The 15,544-nt window shown below is 39.4% G+C and overlaps 1 protein-coding gene across 1 annotated transcript in view; it reads right to left on the reverse strand.

Annotated features, from left to right (window-relative positions):
- Window positions 1–15,544, reverse strand: part of Ryk (receptor like tyrosine kinase) — a 75,667-nt gene that overhangs the window by 13,052 nt on the left and 47,071 nt on the right. Inside the window, exons 7-10 of the mRNA XM_051206149.1 lie at window positions 14,231–14,331; window positions 10,057–10,182; window positions 7,899–7,985; window positions 4,752–4,821 (exon numbers count right to left, since the gene is read on the reverse strand). Of these exons, the coding sequence (XP_051062106.1) occupies window positions 4,752–4,821; window positions 7,899–7,985; window positions 10,057–10,182; window positions 14,231–14,331 (384 nt within the window). The remainder of the gene's footprint in view (window positions 1–4,751; window positions 4,822–7,898; window positions 7,986–10,056; window positions 10,183–14,230; window positions 14,332–15,544) is intronic.

Here is a 15,544-nt window from a genome sequence, read left to right on the forward strand (position 1 = left end):
TAAAAATTACTAACACAGAACGGATCCCTTTGTACTTGATTTGCTGCATGCTATCACAGACAGCTGGGTTATGAGTACATCATGATGCTACCCCACTAATTTCACCATCACACTTACAATAAAAAGGCCCAATCTAGACTGTGGATAAAAATGTGGTCATCAAAAAGATCTTTAACTGTCACAGAAGAGCACTTGTGGTCACACAAAATTTGGAATCCAACTTTTGAAAGAAAAATCCAGTATCTAGGTAACTGTGTGTGTGTGTGTGTGTGTGTGTGTGTGTGTGTGTGTGTATACATGTGTGCCATCCCGCCATACCTCCTTGGCCTTAGCTTTCTATATGTAATATGCGGATTTCACCAACCGCAAACAGTTTTAGATGCAAAATAAACCAAGCATGTGATGAACAATCTTATTCACACACATAACCCATTCTCCTGTGGATATATGGAAATAACTAATTTTCCTCAAGGTTGTAACTATGTAAGTAATCACCTCCTTTTTACTAAGCCAAAAGTAATCACAGACTCATTTTACATATCCAGTGTGTCACATCCTGTGCCATTACAATATTTAATATATATATTTGAGACATACGTAACAATAACCTAAAAGCACTCTTATTTCCTGGTAAACTGTTTCTAAGGAATAAAAGTTAATATCAAACATAAAAAGCTGCATTAACAAGAAGTTTAATGGGATACCAATAGTGAAAAGTTACAAACAACATGAATGCCCAAGAATAGTGAAATAACACTTGAAACACAAACCATATATTCACAGGACAATCACAAAGACAGAGAAAACTGCAGAAATACACTAAGAGGAGTTGTCTATGACTTGTAAGACTACAGTTAATTTCTGCTTTGCCTTTCTTTATGTCCTAAAAATGTCCCCATTGAGAAGTGTGACTGGCATGGGTCTCTAAGAGCCACTGGACTGGCAGCCATGCCAGGGAGAAAGGTTAGGGGATCTAAGGTCAAAGGTCAAGTACACAGAGAAGAAACTGCAGGCGTCATGAGATTCCACACCCTGTCTGTGCTTTCCCCTGAGCTGCTGGGCGTTTCCTTCCAGGAAAAAGGGGAACACAGGAAGGACTGCAGAAGCCCACTCCCTTCCAGCAACCTCCATGAACACAACAACCAACAACTCAACTGAGGATCCAAGGGAAACCCTGACTTCAGGACAGGCCGGTGAGTGGGCCCCTTCTTTCACCCTAAAAGATTATCTTTGCTCCCTCTCTCATGACTAAAATCGTTTAGCAGAATTAAATGACATTTTGTCCAAACACAGCAAGTAAGCAAATGAAATCAAAACTTTCATTCTATAACCCCAGGATTAAAAATCCTTTGGGACCTGTGGTTAAGAACACTGGCTGCTCTTACAGAGGGACTAAGTTTGATTCCTGGCACCCATACAGTGGCTCACAACGGTCTTTAACTCCTGTCTCAGGAGATCTGATGCCCTCTTCTGTTCCCCTCAGGTACTGCATACATGTGGTGCACAGACATACATGTATGCAAAACACCCATATACATAAAGCTAAAAGGGAAAAACAACAACTCTGGAAGCAGTAATACACGTTATGAAAATATTTTCAAGAACAAATGACTGCCCTTCACCGTGTTCATTTCACAGAGCAAAGGGGGACAAAGAGAAAGGTCTGAGATATCTCAGAATGGATGGATGGGTGTAAAGGAGGTGTGATGAGCAGGTAGGGGCAAGGTGGGGATGTGGGGCTGGGAAAAACTGCCTCCATGCTGACCACATTTGCAACTTAAAGATGTGTATCATTCAACATTAACGAGTGCCATCCAGCATCCTGGGCCAATGAGGATTGAAAACCACAAGTCACCTGAAATGGCTTAGGGATTCTCTGACATGAAATAATGAAAGCAGGTTATTTTTAATTTATGCAAGTAATTACTTACAATAAAAATTTATGCTTACAAGTTCCAGTGGAAAGTTAGAAACAAAAAGTAGAATTTCTAGATGCTTTAAGATGCCTCAGTGCCTGTCTACCCTTCATCACAGTGTTAAAACAGAAGGCAAACCTTCTGACTTACAGATCACAACCAGTTCAAGGGTGAAATCTGCAAACAGGTGACAGCTTTTGTCAAGAGCAGAGTGTGCACAATAAATTCTACAGCACTGATCTAAAGATTACTGTTTCATTTTTATTCTGTGTCTAGCTGAGTCCTGAGTGCACAATGGGCAGTTAATGAACTAAATCAAAGAGAACAAACACACAGCCATGAACATTTGTTTAAAAAGAAAGTGTGATGGGAAATGTTACAGGGAATGCTGTACACTAACAATTTTATTCCTACAACTAGGAGTCCTGATGTCACTTCCGACACAAGGTGACAACGAACTCTGACCAAGCTATAACTTGCCTTTGCAATCCTCCCCTCATCCAGTGTCAATTGTTCCAAGTCAGAATTACTCAGCTCCATTCTGTGGGGTTGCTTAACCAAGGCATGCTTGGGCTACAGTGGATCTAAAACTTCTTGGAACAAACCTGGCTTTGTCTACATTTATCACTACCACATGCTTCTGTGCTGATGGATGCAGGTCTCATTGGGTGAGAGAAACAGCTAGGAGTGTAAGTCCTCAGCTAGAGTGGTAGGCTAGTGGGAAACACTATGGGTGCTCCCCTCTAGAGTCAGAACAGAACATCAAGCAGTATCTCACAGCACTGTCAAAAGGAGCACTCCAAAAGCCCCGAGGAAATAAAACACACGTTGGGTTTCTTTTTTTAATTTTGTTTAATATACTTTTTTTTTTTTTTTTGCAAATACAGCCTCAAGAGGGGATCATACATCCATTCCTCTACAAGTGAGGACTTTGGCTCTTGGGACTAAATCTGGCCAATGAAAGCCAACATTCTTGAGTCACATGACTCAGCTCTTCCAAAACACTCACTGCTCCTAATATTGCATTCAACTTTTCCCCAAAAACCTGTGTCTATTCCTTATGAAAGTTTTTAAAATGTGTATTTATTTTTATATTAGTCAATATCTACATTCTATAATAAACCTAATGTGCCACCTGAAACTAAAACACTTTTAACTTCCTACCCTAAACAAAGTATTTTCTTCTTTTCCATCTGCTACTGAGAGTTACTGGATTTTAATGTTGCCTTATCTCCGATGACCAGAAACTAAGAATTATGTTCTTTTTAATCCAAGTCCAGTGGTCTTCTACTCTTGGCTTGTTTTCTTTTCTACTAACACAATGCCAAAAATCTGCCTCATTTTCATTGCCAGTCTTATTTTTATGTGACTATCATCTTGTTAGGCCCTCAAAGCCAAGTAAAAATGAAATGCAAAGAAGGAAGGTCTATGTATTCATACATCAGTGTTCAAGCAACTGCCTAAGTCCATGAAATGGGACCCTCTGCATACACCACTTGACATTTCCAGAAGTCCATAGACCCTCCAAATATATAGAGTCATAGTTCACTTCTTGGACATGTGAAATTCTCATTAGTTACACAGTACTTGTGTGTGTTGCATATACATGTGTGGGGGATGTGTGTATATGTATGCACATGCTTGAATATGTGCATAGAGGTCAGAGGTCAACACCATATGCCTTCCTTGATTGCTCTCCATTCTAGGCTGATCAATGAACCCCAGATTCTACTACCCTGGGTCTTAGATGTGCACCACCTCTCAGATCTCTACACAGTGGTTTAAAAAACTTTGCCAGCTAAGTTTGGTGACACACGCCTTTAGTTCCAGCTATTGGGAGGCGGAGGCAGAGGCAGGTGGGTTTTCCTGAGTTTTACACCAACTTGGTCTACAAAGCGAGTCCCAGGATAACCAAGACTCTACAGAAATCCTGTCTCAAAAAAACAAAACAAACAAACAAACAAAAAAATCAACTTTGCTATGATTCTGTCCCTGGTGATTCTTGATCTAGAATTCTTTCTACAAGTACCTTTTCTGAAATCATACTACCATCATAGGAGCATATGTAAGAGATCAGCTAAATAAAATGTGGTACAGCCATTCAATTTTTAAAATGGGGGGGGAGGGCAGGAATTTATAGTTACCACCATGAAGACCTAGAAACAGTTTTTGTTGTTGTTGTTGTTGTTGTTACAATAAGGAATGCATTGATTTTACTAAAGATAACACTATCCTTTTTAAATGTATACTGTTTTACTAAAGATAACACTATCCTTTTTAAATGTATACTGGAAACACGCTAATGTGTTGAGATATCTAACTTACTATAAAATATCTCTACAGACAAATACATACATGCTATTTCTAGATATACAGACATACAGAAATGCACACAGACACGGGCACACAAATTGGTGGGCAAGCATGCACACAAACATACACACACACTTGTGTGCACACTCACAGCAAACAAGGCAGGCCATCAACCTCACTGCATCCAAGAATGGTTTACTATTTTTTGTCAATAGTGTTCTATACATGTGGTTTTCATCACAGTTATTTTTAATGTATCCATCATTTTATTATTTTTAAGGGGAGACGGGTGCATAAATATGTACCAACTATTTCAGAAAGCTTAGTTTTGTTCATTTATTTCCTATGTGGCTTATACATTCTTCTGTGTCTTCTTTGTACTGTACTGTTTTCCGTGAGCATGCATTTACCTTCATATTCAGAAACAACAAAACTAGCCATTTCAAAAGTCTTCACTTCAGAACCAGCCGTAACATTCTTACAGAGTAAGCAAGGCTGCTGAGATACGGCCTTTGCTCTCACCTGTGATGGAGGCCTCGAAGCTTACAGCTCTCCGTAAGCATCATTGTCACTTGAACTTCAGAAGCTTGATCTATATAAACAAGAGACACAGCCTTGAATAACACCATATTCATGACATTAACATTTACTAGTAAACATCTTTTACTTTAAGGTAAATTTTCATTGTAAGTTACATGTAAATCTAAAGCGATACAGCCTGAAGTTCCACGGCAGTGGACAGAACTGTGCTGAACAGATGACAGATGTTTGGTAGAGGTCCACAAGCCAAGGAGAAAAGGAAGCAGCAGATTAGAAAAATACAAGAGACACACATAGGGCTTGTCCCCTCTTCATAAACACACCATACAATCTATCCAGAAATACAGAAGCACAACAGAGCCCAACCAAATTATAAAAGGACTTTTGGTCCTACTCCAAGTGAAGATACCCAGAGTGAACTAGGAGAGGCCATTCCCCATGAGACTGATAGAAATACTCAGTATGCAGACAGACCCAACAGCAGGCTCTTGGGAAGGCAGGTGGGAAAAGCGACATTAACAAATGTGAGGATACATTTGCACCTGCATTAGCACTAAATGCTGAGCCATCGAGAGCTATATGGCTCTTGGGGTACTCTACAGATAGGTCTGCATGCACTGTCGGTAGAAGTCATTACATTAAATACACATTAAACTTCAGAAGTCAAGTGCAAATGTCTGTGTGATCATTAAAAACAAAATTACTTAAAAAAAAAAAAAAATACCCAGGAGCATGTTTCTCTCTGACATGGGCAAAGGACATAAACACATAAACTCTTAATGCTGGTTCCTTTGAGATGGGATAACCTGTATTTTGCACCATTTTGTACTTCAAACTTTCTGAACTTACAAAGCCTCATTATATAGCCTAAGGTGGCCTCCAACACTTAATCCTCCTGCATCAGTCTCCTAGGTGCTATGACCATAGGCATGTTGTTGTACTGTACCTGAATCCATTTTATTACTAGCTCTAAATTCATGGGTTTTGGTCCAGGTGATATGTCTGACTTCAGTCTTTGGAAAGTGGCACTGGATACCATTAACTCTCTGTATAAAATTATTGAACTTAAAAAAAAAAAATCCATTTTCCCCATTAAAAAATATGTATTCTCTAAAACAAAACCCCAGATTTATTCTTTGTCTAGCATGCAATAAGATGAAATAAAGCATGCAACCCTACGAGGGAAGCCTGTTGGCAGTCCCTAACATTAACTGAAAATCACCAATCTCGAGGGTCAACTGTGGAGCGCCTCAGCCATGTGGCAGTATGCAAACAAGTGCCCGTTTCGCTTCCCCTCAGCCCAACACCGCCATGCCTGGATGCTGAGGACCCAGGGTGCCTTCCCTATTTCCCTCCAATTAGGGAGAACACAGCAGTGACAGGGAGGCGGGGCAGGGTCCACAGCTCTCACACAGAAGAGAACGCTTATCGCAGAGTTGCAGGATCCGTACTGTGTTTGTTTTCTTATCATTATTATTTCCTTTCTGACCCTAAATCAAACCAATTCTGTGTGGAAACCTCTTTTGTTAACTCAGGATTCATTATGGTCCACAGAGTATTTATAAATCCAAAAAATATCAGCATTAAAATAAAATATTTCCTTTTAAAAAAAAAATAAAACAAAAGGCAGTTTCTTTTACTAAACTTGTGGCTCAAATATCGTATTTATAAAGAGTAAAATACAGAAAGAGTCGTGTAAACAATCCTTTAAAACTAGTCAGAAAGCCCACTACAATCTAACAAAATATCCAATGTTTTGGGAGCTAAGGGGAGTTGGTAAGCAAAACCAAACAAAACAGCAATTTAAACCATTTGTTTAAGAAAGGTAAAGAGAGTGGAGCATTTTAAGTATTTGCAGCAGTCTTAACTGGGCAATTTTACTAAATTATGGACAATATATTCTAGACATTTTAGTAAAACCCAAATTTTTAAAAATAACATACATAAGCCCTCCATCCTTCTCATGTATGCCTTTAAGTAAATTTAAAAACTGCTATTATCATTCAACTTTATGAATCACAGAAAAAAAATATCATCTTCTACTCAAAAGTAATTTCCCCTCAATCTCTACAAAGTGCGTAATTTCTTTTTCAGAAATTAGTACTCACTGGGTTGGAGAGAAGGCTTGCCTGGTCTGTGAAGGCCTTGCCTTCCAGCATGGGGAACAAGTTTGATGATGTTTAGAAGCCAGTGTGGTGGCAGTGCTTATAACCCAGGATGTTGAGGCAGATCCACGTGGGTCCCTGGAGCTCATTAACCAGTCTGCCTAGCCTACCTGGAAAGCCCTGAGTCCCAGAGAGAGAGACCTGTCCCAAAACAAGGTACACTGGGCTAGAGAGATGACTCGGTTGTTAAAAGTATTGTCTGCTTTTCCAGAGGACCCAGGTTCAATTCTCAGCATCCTTTTGAGTGGTGGCTCACACCATCTGTTCTGGTGGATCTAACAAACTCCTTGGGGACCAGGGCACCCATGTGGTACAAATACACACATGCAGACAAAACACTCACATATATATTTAAAAAAAAAAAAAAGAAGAAGAAGAAGGCAAAGGAGGAAAAGGAGGAGGAAGAGAAGAAAAGAAAACCAAGGTATATAGTACTTTACTAAAGAAACCAAAGGCTGACCCTGGTCTCTGTATACGTACACTTTCTCACCCACAGGGGTGGGCTTGTATCAGGCAAGCATTTCCTAGAGTATTATACAGCATATAAAAGAACAAGACAGGGAGGGAATTTATCTAAGGTACTGGGGATTTAAGACATTTAATTTTTTCTTTTTATAAATGTCTATGTTGAAAAGTAAACTAATGACAATGTTTTCTTAGGTGGGATAAAGGATTGTATGAGAGTTTTAACAGGGAAAACCCCAAAATTAGATACAGCAACAGCCAACTTAAGAACACTCAATTTAACTACAGTTGGAATCACATCTAGTAAATGTTTAATAAGTTAGAAAACTATTTTCTATACCTGGTGAGAAAAACTTGATCCTCAAAAATGAGCCTATAAGTCACACTAATATAAACTAATCCAAAAGGTCTGGCATACACTGAGAAGAAGACAAAGTTTTGCTAGCTTGAGTCATCTCTACGAAAACTATTATGGAAACAGCATGCAAGAAAATCCTACCTTTAACTGTTTTTACGAATGTTTGCTTTTCTTTATTTGGATCTTTTTCATCTACTAAAATCCCATGGAAAATACGCCCAAAAGTACCTAAAACGAAAAATAACAGTTAATGGGGCCATATGATCATCTTCACAATATCACACAGCTTTCTGTCAATGTGACCTAAACAAGACAGGTATATGGCCATTATTCTAGATTCAGAATAAACGGGACCAATGCAGGTAAAAGTCATTTGTGACTACAAAGCACTTGCTTTGAGAAATCCCATATCTAAACATATACGGATGTTTTTCTTAATGACCCTAAATAAACTAGTAACACAGGAGTGCTGAAACAGTTACAGTGTCAGTCCAGGGAGCTGAGTCTCTGCGAGTCACCTCAGAGCAATGGCAAAGGGAGAAAATCGGCTTCTCCTTTCGGCTGATGCAGACTTTAGTGAAGAAAGGGCCAAGGAATGCAAACCCTGGCTTCAGAGGTTCCATGCCTTGTACCCCTAAGTCTCAAACAGGTGACTGGACTCTCAGGTCAAGTGTGTCCCTAAGAAGTTCTTACAGCAAAGAGAAATCATGACATTTCTGTGGGGAGAAGCAGTGGTTAAAACAGATATATGAAAGTCTGCATGACTTATTAGTAAAATATTTTAGCTTTAATCTTTTTTTTTTTTTTTTTTTTTTCCTTTTTGGTTTTGTGAGATAGGGTTCCTTTGTGTAGCCCTGGCTGTCCTGGATTTAAAAGGTTTTCTAATGAGATGATCTTCAAAAACAATTAATGGCATGCTATTCTTTCACACAAGACCATTTTTTATTTTTATCCTTCCACAATTTAAAAGAAATGCCTAAAATGGTTTAGCTTTGCTATGGACACTACACACACTATGTGCTGAAGTTACTGGCGCCTGTGCCTGTGTGGAAGGTTCCACTGAGGCACAGAGACAGAGGGAGCAATATGGATGCTGGAGGCAGGGAGGGTTTGGAGAGCCTTTGCTTGGGGCTGTCCTCATGCCTTTGCACCTCTGGTACAGACCTCCTGCTGTCCCTTCTGCCCCATACCTAGTCCCACTTTACTTATTCCAAACACAAACTTCAAAGGCAAATCTAACTGGGCGAACCCCACACTAAAAGCACATGTGTACACAATCACCTTACCACAGGTCACGGTATATAACAGTTCATTCCTCATACCCTGTCTGGATACCTTTTTAATTCTGTCTAATCTGACAGATGAAAAGTGGCCTGTAAACTATTGTTTGATTTGTACTTATCAGAGTTCCAGTGAACCTGACCACTTTACAAAACATTAGCCAGCCAGGTTTTCTTTTCTGAAATCAAAAGTTCTTTTAAAAAAAAAAAAAAACAACCTCTTCAGACTGCAGACTGATCTGAAAACTGATCTAATTGTTCTTAGAAAACAGACGGCTGAAGGAGCAGCATTCATACACTGAAAAACAGACCAGGTAGAAAATAAACAAAAAAAAAAAAAAAACTGCTTCCATTTGCTTTCAAGGCATTTCAAGTTCCTTGCTTAGCTGAGATTAGCTTTCAGGAGTCCCAGCAAAAGGAATGGATTCATAGAATCAAAAACGTTCCATAGTGGACTGCAGTGGAGGAAACAAGCATCTCCTATTAACAACGTGAAAAGTTCAGCACAGTGTTTCCTGCCTTCCTTTTCACCATCTCCTTAATCGAGACCCTAAAACCCAGACCAGGAAACAAGGACCTGTAAGAAGAGGTGGAGACAGTAGTGGGCATGTCAAGTACAGTTCTGTTAATTCTGTTGTGTAAGTCACTTCATCTCACCTCTCAACTAGTTGAAGAGTGATCAAGACCACACTATGTCGCTAATTCTCTACACAAACTCTACGATGCTGTGTGGTTTCTCTAAGGTCACACGGGCACCAGATCCTGGGGCTGGAATCTGAGTCTAACCTTAAAGCCCATACATCCACTTGATCACCCACAACCCGTGAGGGAAAAAAAATGAATCTGAATAATGGAAATCCACTGTTGGGTACTGCTCACTTTAAATAAGAATAAGTAGAAAATACACTTATAGATAATGTTTTATCACACTTCAAAATCGCACACTGAATGAAATCTAAAGAAAAGGAAAATGAAATCATTTTTTTAAACAAAACTGAAAGTGTAGAGAAAATAAGTACCTTCTTGAAGCACGTCTTTCAGTGTTACCCTTTCCCTGGATATGGCTATATCCTTCACCTTGGCTTTGGCCTCCAAAAGAGTGACACTCCGCAAGTCGTTCTTCTCTATCCTCAAGGTAGGATAACCTGAGGAGCCAACAGAGCCAGACCAAGCAATATAAATACCCTACTACAGCACTGGCGTCCACTAGCCATTTACAACCTCAGGACTTAAGGCGCAGCAATGAATAATAAAACAATATAAAAGCAAACAACTGTATACACAAACCAGGGAAGCTACTTATGAAAGACACCTAAGATGTTAAGGGAACAGAGAGAGATGAGTGGTTAAGAGACCCAGGTTCAATTCCCACATGGCTGCTCATGACTTTTTAACTCCAGGTCTGGGGAGATCAGATGCCCTCATACAGACATATATGCAAGCAAAACATCAATGCACATAAGACAAAAATAAATTTAAAAATATTAAGGGAAAACATTGCCATCCACCACAATACTGCCCCCAAATATCAAAAAGTTAAAACAAGAAATGCTAAAAATACAATTACTGTCATTTTTGAATGCCTTCCAAATGATATTCAATGTAATCATGTAAAAGGGATCTTTTCAAATGAACAGACATCTGAAAGAGTATCATCTCTAATAAAATATATTATTGATTTGATCACTCTTGTTTCTTCTCCCACAGCCTAGCCTGTTTATGCCATTCTGAGGTCCAAATTTAAGTTCCCTCAATTTCCATCCATTCTCAATACAATGAAAATAAAAACAGAATTTACAGCCATAAATTAAAGTTTTCACAACAAGAAAAAAAAAATAGGATAAAAAGAAAAACCAGTGTCGGCAAATAGAAACGGAAATGGCATTTCTAATGACTTATTACCTTTGCTCAATAATGGAAAGAAAGCAAGCGGGGATGGGGGCGGGGTTAGAGAAAGGGAAGGGAGGAAATGACACAATTACATCTTAATTTTTAAATAGATCATAACAATGAGCACCAGTGGCTGCCAGCAGACTACATGAAGGCTCTATTACATTTCATAAGGGATGTAGTCTGGCAATGCCTGAACTCAGTGATAAGTCATTTTTTTGTATCTTTAATTCCACCTGAAGTTCTCTGAGTAACTTGAATTTGTGGTCTCTTCTACTCTGTTACCTTGGAAAATTCTTGGCCAATATATCTTAAGTTTTTGTGTTTGTTTGTTTGTTTGTTGTGCCCCTTTTCTATTCTTTTTGAGACAAGGTCTCACTAGGCAGTCCATGCTGATCTGCCTCCGCTTCCCCAGCACTGGGGTTACAGGTATATACACTACACTCCATTCCTTTTTTGTGCTGTGGAACTCACTATGTAAAGCTGGCTGGCCTCAGATTCACAGAGGTCCACCTGCCACTGCCTCCTAAGTGGTAGGATTTAAAGTGTGCACCAGCATGTCTGGCCTTTCTTCTTTAGTCATAAAGCAAATGAATTTACGTTGAACTTTTTAAACAGTGTTTTGTGGTGGCTGGAGAGAAAGCTCAGTGTTTCAGACCACTTGCTACTCTTACAGAATAAGAGGTTAAATTCCTAGCACCCACATGGCAGCTCACAACTGTATGTAACTCTGCTCCTAGGGGATCCAATGCCCTCTTTTGACTTCTGCAGGAACTTCATGTACATGGTCACATGCATACATGCAAGCAAAACAGTCACACACATAAAAATAAAGATTAAAAACTTTTAAGTGTTTTGTTTTCAGCATCTATTAATAAATGAATTATCTGGTTCTTCATAGTAATATCCACAATTAAAAACAAAAAATAAGTAAATTTCATATTAATGACAATTTTTAACAGGCAAATATACTTTCAATGCCTTTCTTGAAAGAAAAAAAATTAGTATTTATTTTATAAGGTCACATCCACAGATAAGAACCGGTCCTGCCAGGTGTTGGTGGCACATGCCTTTAGTCCCAGCACTCAGGAGGCAGAGGCAGGCGGATCTCTGTGAGTTTGAAGCCAGCCTGGTCTACAGAGCTAGTTCCAGGACAGGCTCCAAAGCAATACAGAGAAACCCTGTCTCAAAATACCAAAAAAGAACAGGTCCTAATAAGCAAATCTTGCCATGTAAACATTAAAAGCTTAAAAGCAATGGTGTGCCTTTTGAGCAGGTATGACTTTCATATCTTCCATGGCATTCTCATGAAGGGCTCATTATATTTCTTTCTTTCTTGAGAGTGACAGTCGGTGCTGTGATGTTTCTCTTGAGTTTCTTGGCATTCCTTCTTTCTTGTCATTGTCTCGGGGAAGAGAATAGATGAATTATGCAGAACTAGCCGCTCTGCTCCTTGGTGTATCATTTGTCTTCGTTCTTTGTCCCTTTATTACATGAAAGCTGACAGTCCTACAGCCTTGAATAAATTCAAGCTAATTGTTTTGAGTTGGAACATCATTATCCACAGGTACAAAATAATCTGCTTGTTGTACTTTTTGTACAGCTAAGTTTTATCAGTAAGGAGGATTTGAGCTAGTTATTGGTAAAGTTTCCATTTCCCTTTGTTCTTGTGCTTTTTATCAATGATCTTTCTAATTTTATCATTCCTTTCACTGTCATTAGCTGGAAGCCTTTTGATTTTTTGTTTGTTTGTTTGTTTTGTTTTGTTTTTGTTTTTGGTTTTTTTTCTCCTTTTTCCGAGCCTGTCCTGGACTAGCTCTGTAGACCAGGCTGGCCTCAAACTCACAAATATCTGCGCCTGCCTCTGCCTCCTGAGTGCTGGGGTTAAAGGCTGCACCACCACTGCCCAGCTTGAAGAAGACAGTCTTGATCTAACTTTATTAAAAAGAAAATACCAGCCCAAGGGAAACAGATAACTGCCTACAAAATCCTAACTAATCTGTGTCCTTTCCATGTCAAGACCTTATCTGTGACTCTCTGGGCCTTTCTTTTTCTCATGTTTTGTCCTCATGTTAACTGATTTCCTATTATATCAAAATTACATTCCAACAAAGACTATATTATTATGTGCATATTTCACATGACACTGGATATAGTAAATTTGTCAATTAAGTGTTTTTTCAAAAAGAATTACTTTAGCTAGGTTGTGGTGGTACATGCCTTTTTTAATCCAAGCACTTGGGAGGCAGAGACCTCTGAGTTTGAGGACAGCCTGGTCTACACAATGAGTTCCAGGATAGCCAGGGCTACAATGAGAAACCTTATCTCAACCCCCCTCCCCCGCAAAAAAGAATTACCTTCCCCAAAATACCTAACACTGAAGTGCATGAAAATAAAAACAGGCTGAGAATGGCGGCCCATAAGGCCAGTCTAAGCTATATGCTAGTGCTCCAGGCTAGCCTGAGCGAAAATCAGTTAGGGGAAAACATTAACCAAAATTCTGTAAGAAGGAAATTAAGGCTAGAGAGATGGCTCGGTAGCTAAGAACACTCAGTGCTCTTCCCAGCACCCAAATCAGGCAGTTTCCACTGGCATTCATGTGCATGTGCTTTTGTCTAGCGTGCGCGCACACACACACACACACACACACACACACACACACACACACACACACCACTACCATCAACACCAACAACAGCAACATTAAAAAGAAGGAAATTAGAAGATAGGGATGTCACTCGGTTGAAAAGCATTTGTAGCATGTGTGAGGGTCCTTGGGTTTGATTCCCAGCATGGTAGGGGAAAAAATTTTTAAATTCCATGCACATAACATACCAATGGTAACTAGTTTGTATTAAGATTAGAAGACAGTGTGAAGGGCTGGTAGACAGCTCTGTGACACAGAATGTGGCTGGCATGCTGGAGACCCTGGATTCAATCTCCAACATAAGGTAAATAAATCCAATCCTTATGTGCACTGTGAAAATATTAGCTTATTCCATATAACTACCTGAAAACCTTCAATTTGTGTTTGTACAGAATTGATTAGATATATAGTTATATAATTAACTATGGAAACCTCCCCAAAGCAAAACTAGCTGTAACAATTAGTTTTTACTTTAAATACCTCAATTTTAAAATGCTTTATACAATGTTCTAGGAAACAAAAATTGAAGAACAAACCAACTTTTGCACAAGTCAGATGCTTGTACATTAATTGCACAAATACAGTAACCATACAGGGCCACTGACATGAGACCATACAAGCTTTGCAAAGCTGTAGAATTAAAAATTAACTCTTACTGGTGATAGGAGTTGCATTGTTGGGTGTGTCAGCTCTCAGATACTGAGTCGTCTGGGTGGATGGTTGAGATAGCCCTTGGGAACTGCTGCTGGCGCTGATGCTACAAAAAATTTTAAGAGAGACTTTTGACAAGTGAACCTCAGTGAGAAATTTCTTTTGCGTACATATAAAACGCATGTAACTTTATAACCTGCCTAATACTCTGACAGAGATCACCATAAATGCACATATCCCAATCAGCATTCCATACTGAACTGCTACGCTACTTTACAATGTGAGGCTCGATTTAGTCTTTCATTTTCACTTCCAGAAAGACCAAGCGGGTCATCATAGCAAAACTGTTCGGAAATGTAGGTGGAAGTCCTCAGGGAACAATTATGAACCTCACACAGGGTATGCCAGGGAACTTCAGCTCATCTCTCTAGAAAAGAGCCCGTGCCGTTCAGTTGAACTTGGCTTTCAGAAAAGGGGAGAAACAAGCACCTTTAAGTAATAGCCCAATCAGATGGACTTCAGACAGAGTATCACAATCTAAACCAGTGTGTCGTGGGAAGCAGCACATTATCTGGCTCACCATTTAATCACACACCTCTTCACCTCCCCTTACCCCACTTTCTTGGAATTCACAATTCTCAGAAAACTCTAGCACACAAAACATTACATTACACCATATTCCTAAGAGACCCTGAAGTCGGTGGGTGCAAATCTTGCTAATCAGATGTTTGCAATTACTATAAATCAATGGTTTCCAAACTCATTCTTCCATCTTTTCAGTGGGCAGCAGCCGTGTCCCAGGTCACCCTTGGGTACATCCTCATCTCACTGCCCTATTTCTTTTAATTTTGTAACCTCGGAGAAATAAAGCAGAGAGATTCAGCACAGCGCCTACATATGAACCAACTTTAGACTGACTGCTCTTTGCACCTTTTCACTGCATTTCTTATTTATTTGTTTGTTTGTTTGTTTATTGTTTTTTGAGGCACGGTTTCTCTGTGTTGCTTTGGAGCCTGTCCTGGAACTAGCTCTGTAGACCAGGCTGGACTTGAACTTCACAGAGATCCACCTGCCGCTGCCTCCCCCAGTGCTGGGATTAAAGGCATGCGCCACCACCACCTGGCTTCACTGTACTTCTAAAGCCTAGTGATTACAAGGAAACTGGTGATCAATTGCCATGTAATCTGGAGCACTTACACATGAATTTGTACTTTATTAATTTCAAGAGTCCAAACATGTGAAAAACATAAACACATAAAACATCCACATAATGAGTACTGTAATCTCTATGCAGCCTTTTATCGATAATAATGCAATTT

The sequence above is a fragment of the Phodopus roborovskii genome, unplaced genomic scaffold, assembly GCF_943737965.1.
Source record: "Phodopus roborovskii unplaced genomic scaffold, PHOROB, whole genome shotgun sequence".
NCBI lineage: Eukaryota > Metazoa > Chordata > Mammalia > Rodentia > Cricetidae > Phodopus > Phodopus roborovskii.